The 27388-nt window shown below is 38.7% G+C and overlaps 1 protein-coding gene across 1 annotated transcript; it reads right to left on the reverse strand.

Moving 5' to 3' along the window:
- Positions 1-12211: 12211 nt before the first annotated feature.
- LOC146333074 (potassium channel subfamily K member 2-like) lies at positions 12212-26761 on the reverse strand. The gene is made up of 9 exons (XM_084724890.1): positions 26746-26761; positions 23954-24060; positions 22208-22320; positions 20729-20819; positions 20120-20237; positions 19128-19288; positions 16593-16779; positions 16327-16466; positions 12212-12753 (listed from the first exon to the last, which is right to left on the reverse strand). The coding sequence occupies exons 1-9, from the start codon at positions 26759-26761 to the stop codon at positions 12415-12417; spliced, it is 1272 nt and encodes a 423-aa protein (XP_084581016.1). The 3' UTR covers positions 12212-12414.
- Between the last annotated feature and the right edge of the window lie 627 nt (positions 26762-27388).

Raw genomic sequence — 27388 nt, forward strand, 5'->3', positions numbered from 1 at the left:
GTACTATTTTTTTTCTTTTGTACTGTTCTTTTGTTCTTCATGTGTGTGGAAGAAACACATTGTACATAGTAAATGATATATATAGTAATAGCAGCTCTGCTTCATCCATCCTCTACTAGTCCTGTAACATATCATCTGATTGCTAATGGCAGCTAAGACCTTATAGTTGTTCTGCTCTGACTGTTTCATATTTTCTAGATATTTTCATAGTTGAAGAGGTCAAGAAAACAAATCTGAAAAATAATTCACTGTTCTTTTGATTTTCTTTCTTCATAGCTTTCTTTGCAACAAATGTGGAAAGCAGCTCTGTATTTTATCATGATGGTTTTATTTAGATTTAGATCTATGTTGTAAATAGTTATGATGCCAAATAGATCAACATTGCTCTTTTTTTTTTTACTAAACCTTTTTAACTGCTTCATAACTTGTTTTGGTGTCTTTGTCACATACATGGGTGTGTTTTGTCTTTGAAACTGTTTGATGACCTTTGATAGGTTATGTTAGACCACTGGTTCTCCAACATTTTATGGCATGCCCCCCTTCAAAAAAAAAAAAAAATCACTCATAATACTCACAACATAGTTTTTATATCAGTAATTATCAATGCTACTGGAAACAACAACTAATTAAAAAAGGATCCCAGTTGCATTTTAATAAAATAAAGGTCAGTGTTATCAGCACAGTCTGAGAACCATGGTATTAAAGAACACTCAGTGTGCAGTAGTCAGTAGACTGCCACCACAAGGTGGAGAAGCTGAGCCATGTGGAGAGAAAATGTCAGTGTTCAGCAGTGCGAGGCTCATATCTAATGAGACCATTTCATCTGGTTCCTCAGGCCAGAAACTAGAAAATGAAAAGAGAAAGCTCAAGCAACTGAGAGTTTGTTTGTTTTTTGGTTATTTTCAGAATAACAACTAGACTTTGAAAGGCCTTTATCTTATGCACAAACCTGTGTGCTCTACAGATAACAGCTGAAAATTAATTCATGATTCATGCAGCATGAAACCAGCGGTCCCACATTCCTATTAGCTGAGGATGAAGTGAAAAAGTAATGCACATTTTTCAAGTTTTTCACTTAGAATCTAACATATCTTCTCCTCTGGAGTCATGTAAATGTTTATTGTTCCCTTACACTTGGAAGTGTGGTGTAAGGACACAAATGTTTAATTGCAAACTTTTTTAGAGGGACAGTTCACACCAAGATCAAAAGTACTTATTTTTCCTCTTACTTGTAGCACTTTCTCCATCTATAGTTTTGGCATTAGTTGCCTGTTTTTGGAGACATCGGTGGTAGAGGTGTCTGCTCTCTCTTAAATGTAATGGAACTAGATGACTAGATGATGACAGATGACACATGTCAGGTCCAAAAAATACATTTGAAAAACTAAACAGCAATCTCTCTTTCCAAAAATCATGGCCCGGTTACTCAAGATTATCCACAGACCTTGTTGTGAGCAGTTTCATAATTTTATTTCTCTGAAATATTTTCCTACTCTTCAGCTGATATCTAAAAAAAGCACCAGTAAACATATTTGCCAGTTGACTTTTACCTACTTCATGCCCTGTGGGTCATCTGGCCACAATGAGACCACCATATATCTGGATAAAATTTCACTAAGTCAACAGTGGCATTGGTGAAGAAAACACCAGTGGTTCAACGCCTTTTCAATAATGCAGCTCTTGATTCAGACACCAAATTTCAAAGCACATCAAATTAGAATTTGCTCACGAGTGGAAAACAAACTAATTTCCTAATGATGGAGTCTGGTAATCATATGGTGATTCTGTCTGGCTTTATTAGGCCGCCTGCAGCATTAAAGTGATCTGACTGGTCTGAAGTCTGCTGCATCAGCAACAGCTACTGTACAACTTACCAGTTTTAAGAGATACATTTCAACATTTGAACTTTAATTGCTTTTGCTGCTATATTTGAAACAACGTGTTTGCTCTCTGCACAGAACCACCATCCATGTGTGAATGTAACATCTCCTTGCGTAAGCATTTTGATTAAATTTGAAAGGCTACGTATCTGATGCCTGCTCTTCACCTTTTAATTGAAACCAGCAGTTTGCATGTCAGTATCCCACAGCTTTATGTCATTAAGTGTCCTTCATGCTGACTGAGTGTGGCAATATAAACACATGGGAACAGTGGCTGAAATGAAATCTCAGAAGTGATTAGTGGGAATTCTTTACGATGTGTCTGAGGAACGCTGCTTTGGATCAATAACATTGATCCTCTTCTCTGGTGTAAAGATGTTAGCATTACAGGTATTGATGTGTGTCGGCCTTTTGACCTCTTGTTCTTCTAAGGCCTAGTAAGGACACATTAAAGGGATAGTTAGAACTTTTAGAGATTGTATGAGGTATTTTTCCATAGTTAGTGTATTACCTACAGTAGGTTGCAGGCGACACACCACTAGTTTGGAGAACCAGCAGGAGTACTGGTCTATGAAGCTAAGCAATGTACTGCTGTGGACGGGGTAACCAGGTATCCCACTGCATGTGGGGCTGTACAGCAGTTTGCCCACATGTTCCACGTACTGAGACCATATCGCAGATTTTGGCTGTAAAGAAAGCCGGAAAGGGCGTTCGATGTCAGGTGCAGGTTAATTACACTATGCAACCTTTTGCCCAACAAGGACAATTGTGAGTCATGACAAAATCACAACCTGTGCAGCTTTAAATAGAATATGATGGAAAAAACACAAATAAATGGAAATGCAGCTGCAACAAAGACTGGGAAACTACTTATATATTGTCTGTTGTGTGCTGCTGAATTAACCAGTGGGCAAAACATTGAGTTGTTACAAGCTAAGGGGAGGAAGAGAAATGTTTTAATATCAAAATTTTAGACTACTTCTCGGTATTGGTAACACGTCCCACACAAACTGTGTCGCACATTTGGTTTGTTGTGATTTAATCACTCTAAGACAAACTCAGCAGCAAAATGAAGTTAAGCCACTTAAAAGAGGCCCACATAAAGAGAAGTCAGTGTCAAGTGTGTGCTATATTCAGAATATATTCACCACTTAATCTAGTTGTCAGACAGCTTTCTCCACCAGAAAACTAAAGTTCTAGCACTCTCCCCAAACCAACCAGACTCCTTTGGCAAAAAAGGAGGAGGTAATTTTACCTCACAGAACACACTTGTTAGTCTGCACTGCCTCAGTGGCTTAAACTGTTGTGTTACTGTGTGACTTTGGTGTTTTAAAAGGTTAGTTCAGATTCACACAGGAACAAAATTATTTTTCTTAGACGGGCCTTTTTTAAGTGGCTAAATACGTTTTGCTGCTGACCCTGTCCACAGCAGTGCATTGCTTAGCTTCCTACACCAGTCTGCTGCTTCTCTAAACTAAAGGGCATGCTGACCACCACCACATATACTGACTATAGATAAATACCTCATACAACCCCACTTTCAGAAAATCTGAATTCTTCCACTGAGGATAGGACGCACAAGGAATTCACCAGTTTCTTGTTTGAGGTTTTAACATGCATCTTATTTTCTCGTTCACTCTCATGTATTCTTGTCTGCCGGGCAGTGAGTGAGGGGGCAGCAGGGCATGCTGGGTTATGGGAACAGCGAGGAGACGACACAGTCACACACCTCAGAGCGGATACAGTCCTGCTCTGATGTCTCTGGCTGGAGCTGTTAGCGGAAGCTGCAGTGCCAGAACCAACTCTGGAAGAGGACACGGGAAATGAGGAGATGGGTCCACTGAGCTATGTTATCACTGGTGCTCAGACTGGAGAGTGTGTGTTTGTGTATGCATGGGTGTGTGTGTCTGTCTTTAGAACGGACAGACTGACTGACCGTCGATCCCCTGCTGTATGCATGATTTGTCCCATTCTTCACCCGGCAACACTATGTAAGCAGCAGCTCTCAGGGCCAGAGGAGTCACTGACAGGATGTGTCAACCAGTTTGTCTGAACAGGACGGAGGGGACAGAGACAGAAAGAAGAGCTGAACTCATGGTGCTGCGTTTGACTCACTTTCTAAACTAAACTGTGTGATCTGTCATAATATAACCAAGTAGATTTTTTTTACTTGGAGTGTGAGCAGAGTAATGCAACACAGGACTACCACTTTCAAATGAATAAGAAATCTATTAAGTATTAGTAAATCATATATTAACCATTAATAAAGGCACTAGTTAAAACCTGTAAATCCATTATAAAGGGTGCTCTATTAGAAAGCATTACTGCAACATGTTTTGTTTGAGAATAAGAGAGTTTAAATCCAAAGTCATAAAATCATTAAGGACCTTACAGATATATCTATATTTGTTATAGCTTTAAACAACCAGTGTGAAGGATTAAGTGCATCTAATGGTGAGCTTGCAGATTGCAGACACCTCCTATTCATACACGATATGCTGAAGAGTGGACGGAGCTTCCAGGTTTGAAAAGTGAAGCCAATGCAGAGGTACCTTAAATCTGCATTCTCTCTAATGGCCAGCTGGGGGCGACTCCACTGGCTGCAAAAAGAAGTCTAATTGTATGCACCCTACATACAATTATACATACAAAAAATTGCTCTATTTCTCCTTTGATTTATGACACATTTATGGTCTCAGTCACCACTTTCAAGTCTTCTTCTGTACACCATGATGCTCATTTTGAAAATTTTGGTCCCATGTATATAAAGCAGGATAGAGAGAGAGAGAACACTGATATGAGTTGGCATATTAGCACTTTCAGTTCCCTTGTCTTCAAGTCAATTTTTTTTGTTTTGTTTTGTTTTGTTTTTTTAGTAAATACCCCACTCATGACTTTTGAGACTTGAGACTACATGTCTTAACAAAGGCGGTTTTTAACGGGGTTGTTATTACATTAAACACCATCACATCAAGTGTCATTTTGAGGTAGTGGTGATGTTGAAGTCACACAATTTTTTTCATTTACGGCCCAACTTAAGTTTTTTACTTTTTACTGGTCATTGCATTTACAATTACACTGGAAAATCCTAATGGCTTTTGGCAGAGAGAACTAGAGTGACACCTTGACTTTTTAGTTACAAAGCTCCAAAATGGAACTCCATACAACCAGTTTGTAATGCAGGCTTCCTGATAAAAATGTAAGATAACTTGTGAAGTTAGTGTATTATTACTTTAAAACTGACAAACCTCCGGAGTAAACGTCACACGTCTGTTTTGACAGGCTGAGTAATACTAATCATGACTAGTCCATTGAATATTGGTGGTACACCCCTTTAAAACTGACCAAGCCCAGCCCAACAAAATCTAAAAGGAAACAAGGAAACTGGCACCACACAGTAAAGTAAAGGTCTTGAAATCTGGTTGCTTCTGGTCTTTTGGTTTTGTTAAGCCTGCATGTGATGGGGTTGGCATGCTCAAAGCCACAGAGACACCTGGCATCTGCGGCAGGTTAAATGAAGCACATGTCCTGTTGAAGTTGTGTCTGTCTGGCTGCTGTTAAGGGCGACCTGCCAATGTATCTGAGTGTCTGAGTCCTCTGTGAGAAAAGACAGTAAGGCTAGAAACCACTGGAGAGAAGACATGATGAGGAAAGATCTCAGGAGAAAAAAAAGATAAATGGCTGAAGAATAACCCAACCATGCTGTCTTAACTTCACAATGACACTATTGTACGTTTGACTTTCACAGGACTACCTCCCTGCACTCACCACCTCCTCTCGAGAACTCAGAGAAGGAGCTATTTTTAATAACCAGTGTCCCCAGGCTCTTTACAGCACACAGTACCTTTCTGGCAAAGAATCGCCTACACATGCACAGAACTAAAAATAGAAAGCTTTAGAATGAAATCAACATAAAAGCTGCTGGATGCTTCAGTTCATGTGACTTCTGTAGTTGCAATGTTTTGAAACATTAACGTCCCTCGGGGAAATTATTCTCAAAGACTCGCAGAATGGTTCATACATAGAACCAATGCTCAGCTCCATGAACCTGCTTGTGAGCTTTCTGTGAAATTTCAATTTATAGAGATACTTAGATAGTATTGGTTTTATTTTGTGAGATTTTAAGGTCTCAGCTGCAGAGACTTATTTATTAGTGGTGCTCAAAGCAAAATGATATTTAAAAAACTCTGCAACACGTCTTTCCAAGAACAGTGTCCCAATTATTCTGGATTATCCACTGACCTCACAGTTTTAGAGAGAAAGTACTGGAGTACTATTTTTTTGTAATCTATGTGACCTGAATGTGTCCTGCACTGGAGCAGGTTCCTGAGCATGTCATACTGATGTGACCCAGTGGTACAACCTCCCATAAGCCACCAGACCAGAGGATGGGCAAGGTACTCAACTGAACCAACAACTGAGCTGCTTGTAGTGTAAACAGTAGTATATATGGATAAAATGCAGGGCTTTTGTGTATATTTTAGACATATGACATATGTTAATTATGACAACATTTCACACAAATGTCTAACTGGATAAGATGATATAGTAATGCCATTTTATATCCTAAAGGTCAAAGGTCAGCTTCACAGTGACATCATAATGTTCAGCTCTCTATCAGCCCTCTGTACTCTTCTGTATAGTGTAAGTAAAGGCAGCATGTTTTTCACTGGAAATCATTCACTGTAATCTCATATCAATATATTGATAACTTCCATTTTGCCAAAAAATACACACAATACTTTTCTTAAATTCCTTCAAATTCTTCACTAAAAACATTACATCTGCACAGATGAGCAACTTGACTGGTTGATGATAGAAAAGAGCAGTGAGGCGGTAACTCTAGTTGGAACTATGCTTATTTTCTTTCTTGCAGAGATTAACAAGAAGAACAAGAAGAGAGTAGAGGTGTACAGCACTTCTGGGTCTGAAAAGTGAAGCCAATGTGCAAGTGCTTTAAACCTGCATTCTATCTGATAGCCAGTAGGGGGAGACTCCACTGGTTGCAAAAAGATTTCTGATTCTGTGGACTCTAATGAGAAAATGACCCTACTTCTCACTTCAGTTATGACCTCAGGTAACAGTTTTCTAATGACTTTATGGTCTCATTCACCAGTTCCGAGTCTTCTTCTACACGGCATGAGTAAAATAGTTTAGAGTAAAATAGTCAATAAAGCAGTTTATGCTTTAGCGTGGGATTACCATGTGGCTGACAATTCATTATCAGTGAGTCTGTCCAACATTCATGGTTCACAAAACTCAGATCATACAGTATATTGATCAAGATTCTGTTACTGTGTTGTCTATTTCTTGCTTCAGAAACATATTTTAGGGACTGTTTAGCTGTAATACGAGAAAGATCATGATCAGACAGGCTGTCATTATTTCCTGCTGAATGGATGAACAAAACCAAGCACCACCCATGTCACAGTACATCACCCACCAGCTCTACGCTGTCATTGGTACTGTGCATGCTCTGGTTGCCCAAAACCAAGACAGCAACCACCCTAAATGCCAAACTCAAGACTTTGAAATGGTAGTCCACAAACCAGTGGGTGAAATCATGATGGCTCTGTTCCCTAATTTTACTGTCTGTGACCTTTACATCTAGATACTGTTACAAGAGTGTGGTATCAATATTGTCATCTAACGTTCCTCAAGAAAGCAAATCAGCCTATTTCCCAAAATGCTGTACTATTTCTTTAAGACATGCAAAAATACTTAAAATATGGTCATTGTTACAGTTGTCAACCCCTGCACATACATCATTCTGCACAGTGAACCTCAAACAAATGAAGTAACATTAAGAACAAGACATTTTGAGCAACCAGCTTTCTCTTGCAGAACTGATTTTAATGAAATCATATCCAGTCCTGTGGCTCCTACATTACTCCTGCCCTCTCAACCTTGGCTGGCTAGATGGACTTTTACAATGGAAAAATATCATGGTGAAATGAGCCAGTGTACTGTATCTGTCTGACTGTGTGCTGTTGATTCTGGTCTGCACATCCTGCTTTGATAACTTTACCTCACGCATCATAAGACCTGCTGCCACTGGCCCGTCACACTCATCAGACCACTCTATCATCCAGGAAGTTTAAACACTAATAATTACTCAGTGACTCACCGGCTGTGAACTGTGTGAACGAAGAGAACATACTGATTTATGTGCTTAATAAAGCACACTTATGTCTAATGGTGGTGAGCACAAGTTGGTCACTACATGTCTGGGAGAAATCTTACAGCTCCCTGAATTCCTCTATAACTTAGAGCAACAAGCAAAGTTAAGAATTTAACATCCCAAAACTGCTTCATCTGGACAGTGTGAGGGTGGTTTGATCAGATTCTACTGACAGTGACTAAACAACCCTCCAACAACCATGAGAGTTTAATTCAAATGTTTCTGAATTATATGTTGTTGTTTACTGCAGGTGGCAGCTTGAACAAATTTGATCTAGACAATGAAGATAAGGCTGTATGCAGGCTGAGTCAGGATAAACTGACATATTTTTTGATCAATGTGTAACCACATTCAGGACAGGCATGTGGATGTTAACCTGCAGGCTGCTGCTGCTGCTAGCACTGCTAACATTAGCTACACTGTGGTGCAGATAACATTAGCTGCAGCCAAATGATGTTGTTCACCCACAGATGTGGTGATCTTGCTCAGCCTTAAAAGGTAATGCATTTAATGAAGTGGCTCATAAAGCATGGCACCAAGTGCCACACATTTCAGTAGTGATTAAAATTTATTATTTAAGGTTTTAAAGTATCTGAACTGCCTCCACAAGATTTGTGTCAGCCTCTGCTGCAGCTTTGTCTGTTGGCTGTGAGCCAAATCAGCAGTCAAAAGACGAGTACCAGCATGCACCTGTACCCTTCACCCCACACCGTATCTCTGCCTCATGTTTCTAAGAGCATGAAGATGTTGTTTTTGGCTGCAATAATGTAGAATTACACTCCAGGGTGTGTCAGTACAGTTTGTTGGATATGGTCACCAGACCATATAGACACTTTTCAGCCTGGTGTTTCTGTTTAAGTTTTGCAACTCTTTAAATGAAACACAATCAAGAAATGCAGAATTTACACACCACTTGCACATGCTGTAATTTTTGAGTAGAATTGAAGATTTTATATCACTGCTGAGGAATGATAGAATTGCAGCTAATGAGTCTGAACATTTTCTGTAATAAAGATGAAAGAGCCCACAGCATACTTTGAATAACACAGTAAACAGAGAAATAATTGAAATCTGCTATATTTTCAAGTAATATATTGTACAAAAACTTTGTTACATTGTGTTTAGATAAGCTCTACAGACATTATTGTTACAATGTGTTCTGTCAGACTCACACCAGTGTAGAAACACTTTAGAAAAATAGTTTTCATGATCATTGTCATAAAAAGCATGAACATATCTAGCACATTAGCAGAAAATCAAAAAGAGTTAGTTTCATTTTAGCACAGCTAAATAAAATTATTGTGTATCATATGAATAGCAAAGAGAGAAGGCAAAGGCAGACCAACCAGCCAAAACACAGTGTAATACCACTACTGTTTCCATTCATTGTTAGTACTGACCCATACAGAGGCCTATGGTAAAAGTCAAAAAGTCTAAATCCCTAAATCTCTAAATCTTTCTGTTAGTTCAGTTAGGATGTCCAGTGGGCTGACTCATTACGATGTCTAATAGAATTAAAAGAATTTCTCACAGATGCAAGTCAATTAAGATTGAAAAAAGATCAAATAATTGGAACTGTACTGGATTCTTACAGCAAGTTTTCTGATTCTCATTACCTGGTCTCAGAAAATTGGTACAAAAAAGCTGCACCACAGACTTTATTCTAGTTTTCATTGTTGTTACACCCACTAGATTGTTGTCAACCTAACCTAGCCATCAGTTATGAATTAGTTTCGTGTGTGTTGGTGATAATCTAAGGGTTAAATTCTCTTGCTCGGATTGTTAAAGAGAAAAGGTTGTGTGTTAAACCGCATTGTTGTTGTTAATGCCACATAACAAAAAAATTGAAGCCGTCTGATTGGATGGACTGATTAGCTGTGGAAGCTTTAATGTGTTGTTACAATCAGAGGCTGTTAAATCAAAGTGCATTTTCAACGGCAGGTGTACACACGTGGAAGAAACCCTCAATGTGTGTGTGTGTGTATGTGTGTGTGTGTGTGTGTATGTGTATGTGTGTGTGTGTATCTGTGTGTATTTGAATGCATTTGTGTACCTATCCAACGGTGGACCTCATCATGGTTACACACTCACCAACACAGGACCACGAAGCCAACAGGGGACATTTTTAGGTCCCCTATTGGTCTTGCTTTAAATCATGTTAAAATCATGTCTAATGCCCTCTGGTGATTTTTTTAACTTTAGCCAAGAGGGGACCAACAGTTTCATAAGTCTATACTCAGAGGTGCCCCTATAGGCTGGAACAGAGACTTTAAAGGCTCACTTGTGTATGTATGCGTATGTGTGTATAAGCTGGACATTTAAATGGAATTTATTATTGTCCTATAACATTTAAACTTTCATGACGTGTCAATGTGCAAATCCACATGTGTGAATCTTCCTTTCAAACCATAAAATCTCAACAATGTAAACAAGTTTTCTCACACTCTTGTCCTTCAGGTCATACATGACCACAGTGAATTCATTGCACCAGAGATACAATGTTCTGTATGATACCAGAGCTGACAATAACGGATAGAGATTATGTATTTCCTTGTAATTTAGGAGTTGTAGCACCACTCAGAAATGCAGCTCACTGTGATTACAGTAGCTTTGGATTGGTCAGCAGAGTTAACAGAAACATTTGCCGGAGTAGCAGCTGCAAAATTTATCAGAGGCCAGTATGATATCTATAAATTGTTAAAAATATTCACATTTCACTGGTTCAAAGGGGCACTGCATCATTCATATGTGACTGTATCAAGAACATGTGAACATTTTGCTTCTGGCCACTAAAACAGATAAAACAGTCAAACCTGCAACAGTTTTACTTAAACCACTGAACCATATCAATCTTATTATTACAGGAAAGACAACGGATGAATATGGCAACATGTGGACACAGGCCAGCACAACATCATGAGTATGAACAACTGATTTGATATAAAACGCCTCATTTCCCTCAGTTGAAATAAATGAATGAATGAATGTTACTAATACACATAAACAGGTATTAATAACTCATTCAATCAGTTGTACACCTCACAGTGTGTTGTGTTTGGCCTTGATTTGGCAAAGTAAAAAGTTTTAAGGCACAGCAATGGTTTGACAAATCTCCTCATAATTTCTTCTGAAACTACATCCAGAGTCAGAGAAACATAATTTGGTCACTTTGAACTGCATCCACCTTCTCTCTCGTCTCTAAAACTAAAAAGAGTTTGTGGCAAATATCATTCAGTGATGCCTTCTGTTGAAACCAAAATGTTGAGAATGACATGATAAAGAGACCTACATTAAGAGTAAAGGACTGAAGGACATTGCTACCACTGAAACCACAGTAGTCAAACTCTTTGAATTATTAGCTCTGACCAGAAACTACACTCTCTCCGGTTTAAAGGCAAGATAGAAACAGAGCTCTTTAGTTACTCAAGAGCATGTTTGAATGGTGGGAAGGAAGTTATACTGACAACAAAGAAAAATAATAAAAGCATAACTGTGAAAGTAACGGCACTAAACGTGTATATTAGAGCACTTAACTACTCTATATGTCCCACAAAGCTTATAGCTTGTAGCTTTTGTAGTACAATATAGCACACTGCTTCATCTGATAATAGTTGTAGTTCAAATAACTTTATATCCCACCATCTCACAATCTCTTTACATTCTGCAGTCATTTAGCACAAAATCATCTCTCCCCATCAGAGTCCACCATCTTTGTAGTTTAGACATCCTGCGTCAATTTTGATATCATGTCATCCCACCATATACATAACATTTATTGTTAAAAGCCTACTGTGACTATCAGTGTCAATTTGCATTTATATGGAAAAAAATGCTTCGTAAAACCAGATAACAAACAGGGAGTAAAGAAAGAAAATCAGAATTGTGTTCAGAAGTTGCTGCAAACACAGAGGCATTGTGGGAATTCTTCTGACTTTTAGATATTTAGTCATTCCATTTTATGTACATGGTATGTTGGAAATTTGTTTTGTCCTTTAGCAGGGGTTAACTTGTTGATCCCAAACTGTCATCAATGGGTTAATTTGTCTTATTCCAAGAACTGAGTGAGATTTAACTGGCAGACACCCAGAAAATGCAGTTTTAATTTTTTCAACAGGTCATGTCCTATATGTTCTTCATCTTGTTCTTTGCTTGACTGGTGGGATGAAGGGGATGAAGTGAGAGAGAAGTGTCCCATTATCAAAATCCACTTAAGTTTACATCTCTGTAGAGGAGTGATGATGTCCCTGCTGGGTCACATTCTCATTCTTGCTTGATTTGTGAATAAAAACACTCTATTTGGTCAAACAGGGAAGACCTTGGAAAGACCTTGTAAGGGTGTTGACCATCCTCTTTCTACTTGACGTGTTCAATGACTGAAAGATCTCCTTTCTCTGGGTCCAAACCATTCATGAACAAACCTCCATTTCTCGCCAGAGGTGTGGTCAGGCCCTGAGGCCCGGTCTCCCTCTCGTTCTTGTCCCGTTCATCGTTAAAACTGGCTGACACGGTCCTCTTGGGCAGAGTGAGCTCAGGGGCAGGGCTGAATCCCAGATCCGTGGACAGTTTGCGTTTAATGGAGGCGGCACGCTGGAATTTATCGTAGATCTCAACGCTCACACGTCGACGAGTTTCTTTGAACTCTGCAGAGACATTGGCTGTCCACTCTGCAGCATGAGCTCGGATCTCTCCTACCTGCAAGAGAGACAGAGTTAAGTAAATAGATGTTAAGGAGGAATAATAGGCATGCACTGTTGAGCAAGCAGTGTCTGTTTTGGTGAGGTTAATTTAAATGGCAAAATGTTGAGGAGAACGTGGGGAACAGCATTTAGAAATAACCTTTAAAGGACTGCAGAACATTTTCCAGCTACCTTCTAGGCAGCTATTTTTTTCCATTCAGTTCAGTCCAATATGAAAATCAACACAACTGTCCTAAAAACAAAAATTCTCAAAAATTCTCAAAAATAAACCCTCTAAATCATCACTGATGTCCTACTAAAAGTGTGTGGTGGTGTTTCTGAAGAGAGACCCTACACTCCGCCTGCTTTTTCTCAACATTTTGTGTTTGGGACATTTCTGGGAATCAGCCTATTTGGTAGCAGTATGTCGTCCCCAGCCAATAACAGAACACACGTTTGGAGGTCAGAACCAAAAAACATAGTAACTGATGGTTATATCCAGTTCTCTAACTTTTTGCCCAGCTCTCTGTCTGTGACAGCTGCAGAAAGAGTTTGACACATATACACACACACAGGCAAAGCAGATTCAGGGTCACTTTGGCTGTTTTCACACAAAATCCAGCATTGTGTCGAGGTGTGGGTGTGTTATTTGTGCTTTAGAATGTAACTACTGTGAAACAATCAGAAAATGGCGTTTTATTTCTCTGATTCGCTGCTTTGTTTTTGCTTTGTTTCTTTAAACCTTTCTTTATACCTTGAAGTATATTACTGTATAGTATTACTGTATAGTGTTTCTCCACTTTCATTTTAACTGTCACTGCTCTGATATCTTTACTAGTCAGTGCAGTCAAGGAGATTCTGACACCCAAGAGTTGCCAGTTGATGACCAAATCACATCATCAATTTTACGATGTTTGACAGTTTTTATTTTTTGTTCTTTCAGTATGATGTTTTTTCCACGACAATGGCTATGATGTACAAATCCATGGAAAGCTCTTTATTTACAGAACCATAAACATATTCATTTACACCCCGTCAGTATTTATAGTACACTTGTGAGTTTCGTGTTTAGCCTTTAAAAAAGAAAATACAGTACGAGAGAGAAGTGAGACAGAGAGTTATGATGTCACTGACCAGGAGCCAATTCAATTATATTCAAACAACAAATGTGTAACTGCATAGGACTGCACAGAGTCTGATTAATCAGCTGTGGAAAACACACACACACACACACACACACACACACACACACACACACACACACACACACAGAGCTGAGTAAACTTTAGAATAAAAAAATAGCAATAATATGAATAGTTCAGAGATGCTGACACATTTTTATCTAACTTCCAAAGCTGAAATATTTGAATATTAACAATGAACTCAAATAAATGGAGTTGTATTCTCCAACAACAGATTGTGCGGTCACACTGAGTCTAATTATGAGATCAATGTATGTAGATAATCAATTTAGGGAAACAAAGCCATTGAATTACTGTCTGTAATTATGTCTGTCTCAATTATGGTTGCACAATTAATCAAAATACTATCAAAATCACATTCGGCAAAGTGCAATATCCAAATTGCAGAAGCTGCAGTTTTTTGGTAAAAGGAATGATGTGTGAAAGCATTATAATGAAAAAAAAAAAAAAAATGTAGTTCTGCAGAGATGTCCTGGCCTACAAACTTTGTTCTCCAGGTGTAAGAAAATATGTTTGTTTGTTTGGTACAACAAATGTCACATCATCATGATTTAAATAAACTAGAATTCCCATTGGAAGTGAATTATATTGCAATCACAATATTTGTCAAAAACAATTTCTCTATATATCTATATCTATCTATAGCCATATATAAATTTATATAATTAATTACCTCACTATCTGTCTGTGTTTCTCAGAAAACGTCATAGACTTCTGACTTTAAAGCTATGAAATGTATTAATAAGAGGTGAGTAAACACTGCATATTCTCTTTGTCTGTATGGATAGTCAGTGTCTCAGACAAACTATGAGATCCTACATTACAAAACTGTTTTGCCTCTGATAGTAAAACATAATTTCCAAGTACAAATTACATTAGAGTTAAGTCATGGAAGTGAGAGCAAACAGCACGTTCTGTACTGTGCACAGTATTATGACACTTAAAGACAGGGCAGGTCAAGTGTTGCTTCAGTTTTCATTCAGAGCATGGAGACAGATGAAAAAGAAAAGGTAGTCTGACACACAAAAGTAAGAACCAGGGGACAAAAGAGGACTGGGGCAGCAATCACAAACACCTCAAATACTGCTGCCAGCTCTAACTATATTACCATGTCTAATGACGATAATAACACACACACACACACACACACACACACACACACACACACACACACACACACACACACACATACACACACACACACACACACATTTATGGACTAGTAAGATTGCAGTGTATCACAGCAGGACTTCAGCATGAGAACCCATGGAGAGCATTAGTGCGCACACACACACACACACACACACACACACACACACACACACACACACACACACACACCAGTATCATTCAGCTAATCATCTTAAACTAATGAGTACATCAAGTCATGTCATCATGTTCTTGTCAAAGATACAAGTCTTGTTCTGTCTTATATGGGAAAATGTTTGTCAGTTAAAGGGACAGTTCACCCCAAAATCAAAACCAAAAAATGCTGAAAAAAAAGTAATGTGAATTTCCATCATGGCTGGGTTACTCAAGATAATCCACAAACGTCGTTGTCAGCAGTTTCCTGTAGGAACAACTTTATTTAAAGAAAGTAGTTTGTTGATCATCTTGAGTTAACAGGTCATGATTTCTGAAAAGAGACATTGCGTTTGAGTTTTTCAAATGTATTTTTTGGTGCTTTGAATGCCACTCCTATTATATTGCAGAGCAGGCAGACATCTCTACAGCCAATATCCCCAAGAGCTGGAAAATCACACCAAAGCAATCTAGATGGATAAACAGCACCGCAGGTAAGAGGAAAAACTTGTATTCTTGATTTTGGGGGTTAGCTGTCTCTTTAAGAACAGGCTAAAATGTTTGAGCAATTTTTTATTTGCACTCACCTACCACCAAAACTCAAACACCAGTGAAATCTAATTACAACAAAGGTGTCAAATGTATCGTTCTGGATGGGAACCTCCAGGTCCCTGTGAAAACTCCCAGATGTTCTTTTTTACTTGCATAACTTGTGTTATATTTAGAGCGCAGACAGCTTTAGATATATTTTCAAATAAGGACATCACACATCGTGCAAATCACCTCGTTTTCTCTGGAAATGCTCACGGTAATGGCCTACTGTATGATTGTGTTTATGTGTTTAGAAGGCAGACAGTCGATTGGATTAAAAAACAGTCTTGTCATTGAAATGAAGTTAAGCAGAGGGCAAAAGTTGAGGCAGGGACGTGGCACTGTAGCCTATGTGTCACTGTGCTGAAATAGCAACAGGATGAAAGAGACAAAGAAACATATGCATTGACAAACAGGTATGTAAAGAGAAAAGTGACAGAAAGAAGATGCAAAAGAAATGAGTGAAGGAGTAAATGAAACCAGCAGTCTAATACCTCTTCTTTGGTCCTCTTAGAGATGACTCGGAGCCAGTCTCCTATCATGCTGAGGATGGCAGCAAAGTAGGCAAGTCCCACCAGAATCCAGAACCATACAACTGGTTTATAGTAATCCAAGTACTCTATTTCTGAACCACCTAGACACAAAGACAGACACAGACAGACAATGACTGAGTAGAATCCAAACCAGTCCACCTGATGAGGTACATAGACAGGTTTAAAGTGTCTGTGTTGGTATTCAGTCACTGACTTTGTGTTTGTACCTGCCACAAAGTCTCCAAATCCTATGGTGGTCAGGGTGATGACCACAAAGTAAAGGGACTCCAGCGCAGACCAACCCTCAATGTGTTTAAAGATGGCTGCCGGGAGCGCCACAAACAGCAGACAACCAAACAACACAAACAGCAGGGTGGAGATGACACGGATCTTTGTCTGACTAATGTCCCAGTGCTGCAACATAGAGACACAGAGACAGAGAAAATGAGCGATATGACAGTGGATTTTATCTATGTGACAGGCATCTTTATAACTTATAGAGGGCTGATCTGTTTGGTCTGTTTATGTCAGTGTGAACGTGTAAAGTTTTGACTCTCTATGTTAAAGATTGATACAACTTTCTTCAGCAGAGGCTGATAGTGAATGTTGCGTAGAAGCCAATGCGAAAGGAAAGGCTATCTGACAAAGTGAGAAAAAAATGGCTTCTGCTACTGATTTTGGTGCTTAAAGGTACAGTTCACCCCATAATACATATTTTGCCTCTGGCCTTGAGTGCTATACATCTTTTTAGGTTGTTTTGGTGCGAGTTACTGAGTTCTGGAGACATCATCTGTAGAGATGTCTGCCTTCTCAACTTTTGGTGTTCAGGGCACCAAAAAATGTCTCTTTCTAGAAATCATGACCCGGTTATTCAAGATAATCCACAGACCTTGATGTGAGCAGTTTTATGTAGGAACTATTTTCTTTCTACCAAACTACAACCACCAACCATATCACAGCACTGAAGGAAGCGTGCTTCTACTCAGGGACAAGAGGCTACCACCATTAATGTTTACATCCCACGCTGTCACAAGCACTGGTGCCAACTACAGAAGTTGCTAAAACTCGCCAAATAATGTCATCCACTCATTTGCATATTATGGATTACTGTGAATGATCTTGAGTAACTGGGTCATGATTTCTGGAAGGAGGCAGTGCTGTTGTGTTTTTTTAAAATTGTACTTTCTGTGACAGAACAACTGGAAACACTGTACAATGTTGTTTTTTTTACATTAATAAAGAGTGCAAGAGTACAGAGCTTCAGCCTGAACAGAAACAGAATCACAGTGGCAATGCTAACATACTAATGTTAAGCTAGGTGTAATGTTTACCGTGTTCATCATCCTAGTTTAGCCTGGTTGCATGGTAACATTTACTAATTAACACTAAACACAATTGATGGGGTTGTCATGATTTTGGCAGTCTTTTAGTCACAAATTAAAGTACTGAAAAAAACATATTCTTGACCTGATAGAGGCACTAGATGAAAAGTCAAAGGTTATCACCAGCTAGGGATGAAATGAGTAATGGTTTCACAATAAAGTGTAGAAAAATTATAGCGTAGTGTTACCACCTCTAATTTTAATTATCATTAAAACCATGTTTTATTACTTGAAAAGCTCAAGGTAAACAGTATCCAGCATCAACCAAAGTCCAGACATCAAGACACAGGTGCAGCAGCAACACGGGTTTGAGTTAGAGAAAACACTGACATTGCAAAGGACATGATGCCATTTCAAATCGTTGAGAGGTTTTCAACATAAAACATGATTTTAGTGTGATATGAAATTTTCATATTGTTTCATCTCTTTTGCCAAAGTTATTGCAGTTCATCCTAAGTTGAATATTAAGGTGTGTAACAAATTTCATGCCAATCCATCCAATTCTTGTTGAGACATTTCACTCAAAACCAAATGTCACACTCATAATGGTGCTAAAGGGAAAAGTCTGAGTGTTTCCAAAGTCAGTAGGATTCATCCTCTGGGAAACATGACTGTCTGGACAAATGTTTCATGCCAATCCATACAATTGCTGAGATATTTCAGTCTTGGCCAAAGAACAACAGATACAGCATGCTGCTTCTGAAATGAAATGGTAAAACAGCCGACGCTGTAAGCAGTAATAGCATTATTCCATAAACTGCTCCCCTGGGTGCAGTAGAAAAGAAAAGACATTCACAGTATTCACTGAGGATAATGCTGCAGTCTCACACAATCTGTCCACAGAGCAATAAGGCTTTGACAAACACACGCTTACACAATGAACTTTTGTCCTCTGTCCTCAGCCTTAATCATGATATTCATTACTGAGTCCCCGGGTGCCCTGAGAGCAACAGAGGGAGCAAATCATTCCAAGTGACACATTCAGATTTCTGCTTATTTCATTCAAGACTGGAAAGCAAATTATTCACAACAGCAACTTCAACTTTAAAAAACTTGAACACAACAGAACACAAACTGTGTGAGCTTTGTTTCTCTTTTTTGTGCAGGCTTGTAACAACACATTTAATGCTTAAGTCACATGGGCCTGAGCAATCTCTTCTTAGAAATACTGTCTTTGACTAATAATTCAGACAATATGACAAATAAATAATCAACATGGCAATACATTTGGTGAAGAGCACATTTTGACTTGTTTAGTTATTCAGACTTAATTTGAGAATTGCCACCTGAAGAGAATAAACATGTACAAACCTTCCTGTGAAATACAATATCTATGTGTCTGTCCAGCCTACATGTTTGTGTGTGTTACTCCAGACTCACCACAAACATTTTCTCCACTCTGGCGATGCCCTTGCCAAATATGGTGCCGAGCTGATCTCCTACACCAGCCAAGAGAAAGCCGAACAGAGGTATCCCTAGCAACGCATAGACGATGCAGAAGATCCTTCCACCTTCTGTGTGGGGAGAGGTATTCCCAAAACCTGCAGAGATGACAGAAATGAAAAGAGATGGGATATATATTTCATGCCTCCCTGGTGCAAACACTCATTGCAGTAAGTGAAACTAATAAATAATCCAGTGTCTATAGCAAGTTGAGCCAGGTGATCACATGATCAGAAATAAAAAAGCAACAGGTAAGATGAGTCACAAATTGTCTGCTTGTACATATGTTACATGTTGTTTTGACTTCTATTAGTTTTTGATTGTACCCAGTGATGTAACAGCCTCAAAGAACGGTGACAGGAGGAGTGTGGGAGAGATCAAGAGTGAAAGAATGTAATACAGGAAGACAAGACCATCCACTGAAGTGTGAGGAATACACAAATGTGCACACACACACACACACACACAAGATTTATGTGCCAGGGAGACAGCACTGAGTACTAGTTTGATTATATCCAGGAAGCAAATATAGAATCAGTGACCCTCCCACTTCTCAACTCATGTTACGTAACTGACCACACCACCAGCACACCTAAATACACACATAACACATTCACTTATGTGAAAAGAAGAGGTGAAATAATTGTATTTACTTGAGTATTTGTGTTCCTGACAACTTTTTACTTTTATTTCCTACATTTTATCACAAATATGTGTACTTCCTACTCCTTAAATTTTCAAAGCAGGCTTCTTTTTGATGCCATTGAAGGTAATTATTGATTATTTTCTGTTTGCACCACTGTGTGCCACAGAAAAGGCCTTTTACAGAAAGTGGCACATCCTGCATAGTTTACCTTTAATCAGTCTGACTTACTGATGGTCTGATTAAATAGAGAAATGCTGTAGTTCTGTGGATGTGTGTGTCCTACCGATGGTTGTGATGACAGTCCCTGCAAAGAAGAAGGCAGAGCTCAGATCCCACAGGCTGCTGTGGTTGGTAAGTGTCCCTGCAGGGTTTACTCCTGAACGGATTGCAGACACAACTTGCTGGAGGGGAAAGACAGAGAGACAGAGAGAAACACTTTCAGGTCAAGAGTTACCAAACAGTTGCTGTTAATTACCGGAAATTCTGGTTAAAATACACATATTGTGTTACTTGCTTGTTCCTGTAAATAATGTTATTATGAGATATTTAAGCAGGTGCTTTGGAACCCTGTGTTTCTTGTGGCAGGGAGGAATGTGGGTTTGTAAGTTTACTGGTCTAATGAATTAAAGATGGAAATATATAAAACTTGAGATGACTGTAGGCAAGGCAAAAAAAAAATTGGAGCTGTCAAGGTGAATACATTGTGAATGTAAGAGCCCCAGAGGGGTTTAATAGTTCAGAACTGGGAACAGGACTGGACTAACAAAATCAGAAACAAACATTTCTTCCCTCTCCTCCTTTAGGAGCTGTCCATGGTGCTGAAACCACTGCAGCTGTGCTGAATGTTCACTATACACCGCTTCAATCACTTTTCATGTGAGCTAAGTCTCACCTTAACCAGCTCCTCCAGCTGGCTCTGGTTGACACAAGAGTGTCTGGACAGGAACTCCAGCTTCTGGGACAGGATGGCCAAACGCTGGGCGCTAGAAGAAAGAGAGAGGAGATGTTAATGCCAATGTTGCTGATTGATAACTGTACAATAAAATCAAAATTTTTCCTTTCTCCTGTCTCCAATCTATCTTGTTTTGGTGTGAGTTGCCGAGTTTTGGAGATGTCAACTGTAGAGCTGTCTGCCTTTTGCATGCACTCAAAATGTGCATGTACTCATGGATGAGAGGTTACAGCTCATCTCAGGAGGAAGCCATAAATGTGAACATCCCGTGCTGTCACAAGCACAAGCCTGTTGTCCTTCCTTGCGGTGACAAGGTTGGCAGAAAGAATGTAAATCCTACATGAAACTCCTCGCAACAAGGTCAGTGTCTTACTTTGAGTAACTGGGTCATGATTTCTTGAAAGAGCCATTGCTGTTGAGTTTTCCAAATGTATTTGTTTGGCTTTGAGCACCACAAGCTGAGTGCCATTTAGTTCTGTTATATTCAAGAGAGGGCAGACATGACATACATGCACCAAAACAATAGGTAAGAAGAAAAGGGTATATTTTGGATTTTGGAGTGAATTGTCCTTTTAAACTGTGTGAAAATAACATAATAATAATAATGTGATATTTTGATATCTGTGCCTTAGCTAGCTAAGCTAAGCTTAGATAAATGTGAAAAATAAATAAACATTAAGGTTTGTCTGTTTTTATACTGGGTTCTGACAACTACATGTTTTGCAACTGTGGATGCAAATGTCATACGACTATCACATGTTGTGAGGAGGATATGAAGAACACAAAGAACAAGTGTGTCTTTGAGACTAAGCTTGTGATCAGCTCATGGGATTGTGTTTACCATTAACTTTAATATTGAGGACGAACTTTTGACCTATAGTAAAATATAGAAATTTTCCTTTCTTGTCTCAGACAATGTGCAGAAAGCCAGTTAGGTCTGGTTTCTGTGGTTTAGAATATTATAAAAAAATAACTTCAGATTCTGAGAGACATTCGACTTCTGCTCATGATGAGATTTGTGGGTCTCCTATTGTCATTACAATATAATCTACTTGAATTGTTCTAATTTCATTGTGTTTATTGAGCATTAAAAGCAGATTCCACCACATTACACACAGCTTTATTTATTATCATTATTTTCATTTTATTAATATTGGGCCAGCAACATTGCCTTAAAATTAGTTAGCAAACTAGCAAACACTTCTAAAAGCAAACTCAAAAACAAAACATTTTATAGCAGATTGCAGCCATTGCTTTTAAGGGTGCACACTGACACCGCCTACTTGACAGAGGCATAGTTGCATGGTTCATAAAATATACGCCTATGAAGCAAGCTACAGCCAGTAGACAGACTGTAAATAGGGGTATGATGGGTAAATAGATCGATGGATGAGTAGAGGACTGGTATAACCCGCCTACCTCTCATGAGGCTGTTCCAGGGCTCTGAAGACTGCTGCTCCCATCACCAGGTACAGAACCACCAAAAGAAAGATGGCTGTCACCGTCTTCCATTTCATCACTGTGGCAACCACCTACAACACTTCAACTGATTAATCAACCCACATACATACAGGAGGTCTCTGAAAATAATCTATAAATAATCTATAATAATGCCTAAAGGCAAGGGCGTAGGAATGAATTTAACATTGGGGGGGACAGATATCAGAAACCTGACAGATCTGTAAATGGTTTGAGCAGAACTATGTCATAAATTAGCTACACTGCAAAACATTCACAAAATGCTATGTGATCTTTTAGTTTCTTTCTTCTTTTTTCAAGTGTTTCTTGGAAAAATTGTGTCGTGCACACCTATATTAATGCATGCATAATATATGTATGTATATGTTTTATGTTCCTAAGACGTGGGCAAACGGCCCAGAAAAAGCACTTCTCCCTCTTCTTCTTGAACAAAATGGCTTGAGTCTTTAAAACATAATGATTGTGTCATTCCAGGGCTGTACTCTTACTTTATCAGGTGGCAGCACTGATACTAGCAAGTTAAATATTTCAGTAGCACAAAGACAAATTTAGTGGCACACACAGGTGCACAGTTTAACGTGTTTTATTGGTCAAAATCCATTTGATATTGGTCAAAAATGCATTTTCTTACATTTATTTACTCATAGACTGTCAACTCTGTTTACAGCATAATCTAACCCTTACAGTAAAAATTTTCACTAATTTATTTTATCTTCACAGATGCACGTCTAAGGTACATCTCCTGAGCATAAAGGTGGCCCATTTAAAAAAAAAAAAAAAGATTTTTAAACCTTACCTCACACCTGAAGCTCCACCTGGCTCTCCTATCTCTTCCCTGAATGTATTATACTTCTTCTCATGATAAAATTGTTTATGTTTAAAAAGTAATAACAGACTAATACATATTTCACTAGCTAAACAATTTAAGACCTCACCTGAGCTTCCTCAGTCTCTCCACCTTTAATTGCTTAAACTGCCTCACTACTCTATGTACTATCATTCTCCTGATAAGACATTATTGCACATAATATCTAATATAATGTCATACATGTTGATAAATGGTCGAGTATGATTAGGTGTTGTCCTTGTGTAACTGTTACTCAGACTCTTTTTAAAAAAATAAAGTAAGTCCTGCTGCTTTTCTTTGGTGGTGACATTGTGCTTAAATGGGATGATAAAACATTTTGGCGAGCGTTGACGCTACTTGGGAAGTTATCAGTTAAATAATGGACGAGTGACCATCCCAGGATTAAGACGACTTAACTCAAAATATGTGGTTTCTAAATATGAATGTTAACTAACAACAGCGTTATAAACAAGCCATATTCATGGCAACGTTCCCTACAGACCGTTTTACTTCATTCAAAAGACTTTCAGTCATCAGACCGTCTGCTGTCACCTGCTGCTGTCTCGCGCCTCCCGCCTCCCGATGCTTCAAAATAAAAGCACTTGAGTTAAAGATTTCTAAATAAAATAATTTTCTCCTCCGTGGTATAATTTTTGGGTGAGACAAATGCACCTGTCTCCAATATTGGAGGGGACATGCCCCCCCCATCCCCCCGTTCCTACGCCCATGCCTAAAGGAGATTTTACCCCTCTGTGGCACCTTAAGCAATTATTACCTTATGAAAAAATAAATTGTAAGATTACTTTCAAAATCTGGACTTTTCTCCTTTTGTCTCTCACCTCACTCTCCTCCCGGGGAGTCAGTGTGATTGGCTTTGTGGAGAAGGAGAGGCGGGGCTTGGTGTTGTGAGTGGCGGATTTAGGGTCCAATAAGTCTGGAGCTGCCACTGTCAGGGGAAATGAGAAAATGGCATTGAGATTTTTTTTTTTCACACACTTTTTCCACTCCATGTCTCAGCTCTCTTCCTCTGGTCAAACAAATTTTGTGGTTAATTTTAGAAGTCCTTATAAATAAATCACCAAGGAGGCCTTTAAATGGCCTTTAAATCCTCACTCTGGTGAAAGCATGAAACGAGCACTAGCATTTAGTCCTCAGGCATTTTCTTTCGTTCATGTTGCAACACTTGGGTGTGTAATGTGTGTGTGTGCTTTTATATACACATACAGCACGCAGTTGAGAATAAAAGGTTTGCTAGAAGCGAGAAGTGAGAGAGAGAGAGAGAGAGGGCCATGAGAGTCATGTGCATCTTTAATGTAAGGGGGTGGATGTGGGGAGATGCAGAAGTCTTAACTGCTTTTACATTTATAGCATTTATAGCTTCTGTATACAGTGTCCAGACTACGGCAGGTAGACTAACAACCCTGACCAGTGTGTAGGATTTAGTGTCATTTAGTGGTGGAGCTTCCAGATTGCAAACAACTCGTCTCACTCAACCCTTCCATGCATATGGGAGAACCTACAGTGGCCAATCCTGCAAAACACGCAAGGCCATATCAAGAGCCAGTGTTTGTTTTGTCTGCTCGGGGCTACTGTAGACACATGGCAATGTATCATATTTAAATTAAGTATACTGATAACAGCTGATGTTCCACTGAGTTGACTGATTCTCCGAAGAACAGAAAATACAGTGTGATATCAGGCTATAATAACTGTGCAGTACCCTTACATTTGTATTTGCATTATGTCGTTATTCAGTAATCTTAAAACTATAAATAATAATACTTGAATAGCAGATGTAATGAGAGATTGAGAAAAGTGGCCAATCAGGTTCTAGAGGGGGGCTATGCCACCCTGGTGGCCCTGCCCCAGCCTACTGCACAGCCCTAGTTAAAATGTGTGTGTCCATGTGTGAATGTGTGCATGCATGTGTATGAGTGTGTGCATGAGAGTGTGTATGGGCGAAGGAAAGGGGGATGAATGTAGGAGGAGAGAGAAAAGAGGAGCGGTCGATATGGGAGGGTAAGAGGTGGAGTCTGATCACTCAGACAGAAGTGAAGAGGAGAGGAATTTAGGTCTACTGTAAACCACTAAACTGCTCGAGCGAAAGGAACATTTTATCAACACAATCAAATTAAACTGAAGAATTTAATATTTTTTAAAATGAATGACACCGTATAATTTGCCCTCTAAATGAACATCTGTGTTGTAGTCTGCAGTATATTCCTGTTTCTGTAGGTCACAGGTGACACAATGCCGTTTGTGCAAACTGAGATAAATTACAACAAGCATTCATTTAAAAGATTTAGTCTTTATACTAAATGTCCGAGCTTTTATTAGGATGAGAATGAAAAAAATGTCAAAAGCACTCAGGTTGATTACCTTCCATCCATAAAGGTTTGACCAAAATGTACACAGTATGAGATGGTGAATGAAATAATGTTGCATCAGGGTCACCTTAGAGCCACTCCACCTCCTGCTCTATTCACTCAGTCTCTCCGTGGTCTGAAATCTAAAACGCCCGTCTCTAACTGCTCAGCAGTTCCTCGTCTATGATCAGTATAAAGTTTATCATTGCATTATACATTGTTAAAGTTATGAGAAATAATGGGAATTAGGGATGTAATGATATTGCGATACATCAAATGTAACAATATCACAATAAAAAATATCTCAATACAGCACTGGACTGTGATGATATGTACCATGATATTTCCTGGTTAATTATTTTGTTATGCTGAAGTCTTACACAGCCTCAATTTGCAATATATAAGGTGCGAGTCTTTATTTTTAAGCGAGTGTAACCATGATGTCAAAGGAGAAAAAAAATCCAGTGTTCTTTTGGCTGGATTGCAGACCATTTGCAGCAGCCCCACCTGTGGAAAAAAAACGTCTTTACCAGAAACAACAGGGTATTAAGAGAAAACACCCCTACAATATTATTCTGTTTTCATACTTGTGAATAAATATTTTGCAGTCTATATAATGAATACTGGAAATAGTATGCTTTTAGAAACATTTTGTGACTAAGATTGCAAATTTTTTGCATTTTCCTTAACTGATAGTTGAAAACGCTAACAATCGATCAAAATGAAGGTTTTTTTCTCATTTTTATTTTTTCCTCTTTTGTTCTCATTTTAAGTTTAAGTCTCTGCCAGAGTTACCGTCATTTCTAGACTATCAATTAATTATCCAGTAATACTCCAATTAATACCAGAGATACCCTGTATTTCACACCATGAGAATAACAGCAACAGAATAACAGAGTATAACAACTTAAACTTGACAAACTTTTTTGTTGGTTGTTTGACAAGTTGAAAAAATTTTAACTGAATAAATATTTAATGCATTAAAACAAACATGCAGTGAGTGCAGCTGTGCAGGAAGCAAAGCTGCTGGAGTCAGAGTCTCTCTCTCTCTCACACACACACACACACACACACACACACATACACACACACACACACACACACATACACACACACACACACACACACACACACACACACACACACACACGCTAAGACAAGTGTAACAACTTGTGTTTCAAGAAGACTATTCTATTTTTACTGGAATGTTCATTTTCAGTATTGCATTAAAGAGAAAGTACACCATTAAATGAAAAAACAGTTACCTGTAGTGGTGTTCATCTAGATTATTTTGGTTTGAGTTACTGAGTTGTGGTGATATTGGCTGAAGAGATGTCTGCCTTCTCTCAAATATAATTGGACTAGATAGGACTCGACTTGTGTCTCATTTTAGAAATCATGACCAGGTTGTTCAAGATAATCCAGACTTTGTTGTGAGCAGCTTCATGTAGGAACTATTGTCTTTGTACCAGAAAAAAAGTAGTTTCAGTAGATTCTACTGTAAAAAAAAAAAAAAAAATTGTTCCTACATGTTACACCTCCAAACAAGATCTGTGAATTATCTTGTGTAACTGGATCATAATTTCCAGAATGAGACATTGCTGTTGAGTTTGAAATGTAATTGAGAACCGTTCGGTCCCATCGTGTTGGAGAGAAGGCAGACATCTCGACAGACAAAATCTCCAAAATTCTTTAACTCACACCAAAACTATCTAGATGGAGAATTATACAACAGTTGGTTCCAAACAAGTAATTTGATTGGATGTGAGACACTCAATGAGTTCTGATATGGGATATGTTCTAATAACTGTTAGCCTATATGAACGTTACGTTGACTAACAGAGACAGGAGGAGACAGGTGGCGTCTTGTATGTGATTCAGAGCTTATTATTTTAATCTGACAGAGTA

This window comes from Lutjanus erythropterus, chromosome 1 (genome assembly GCF_056507025.1).
Source record: "Lutjanus erythropterus isolate fLutEry1 chromosome 1, fLutEry1.hap2, whole genome shotgun sequence".
In the NCBI taxonomy this organism is placed as follows: domain Eukaryota; kingdom Metazoa; phylum Chordata; class Actinopteri; order Lutjaniformes; family Lutjanidae; genus Lutjanus; species Lutjanus erythropterus.

What these genes read in the sequence shown, in the direction of transcription:
- LOC146333074 (XM_084724890.1), bottom strand. An exon ending in AGCTGGAGGAGCTGGTTAAG is followed by an intron (nt 20,238 to 20,728) that starts GTGAGACTTAGC and finishes TTTCCCCTCCAG; the next exon opens with CAAGTTGTGTCTGCAATCCG. An exon ending in CTAAGAGGACCAAAGAAGAG is followed by an intron (nt 12,754 to 16,326) that starts GTATTAGACTGC and finishes TCTCTCTTGCAG; the next exon opens with GTAGGAGAGATCCGAGCTCA.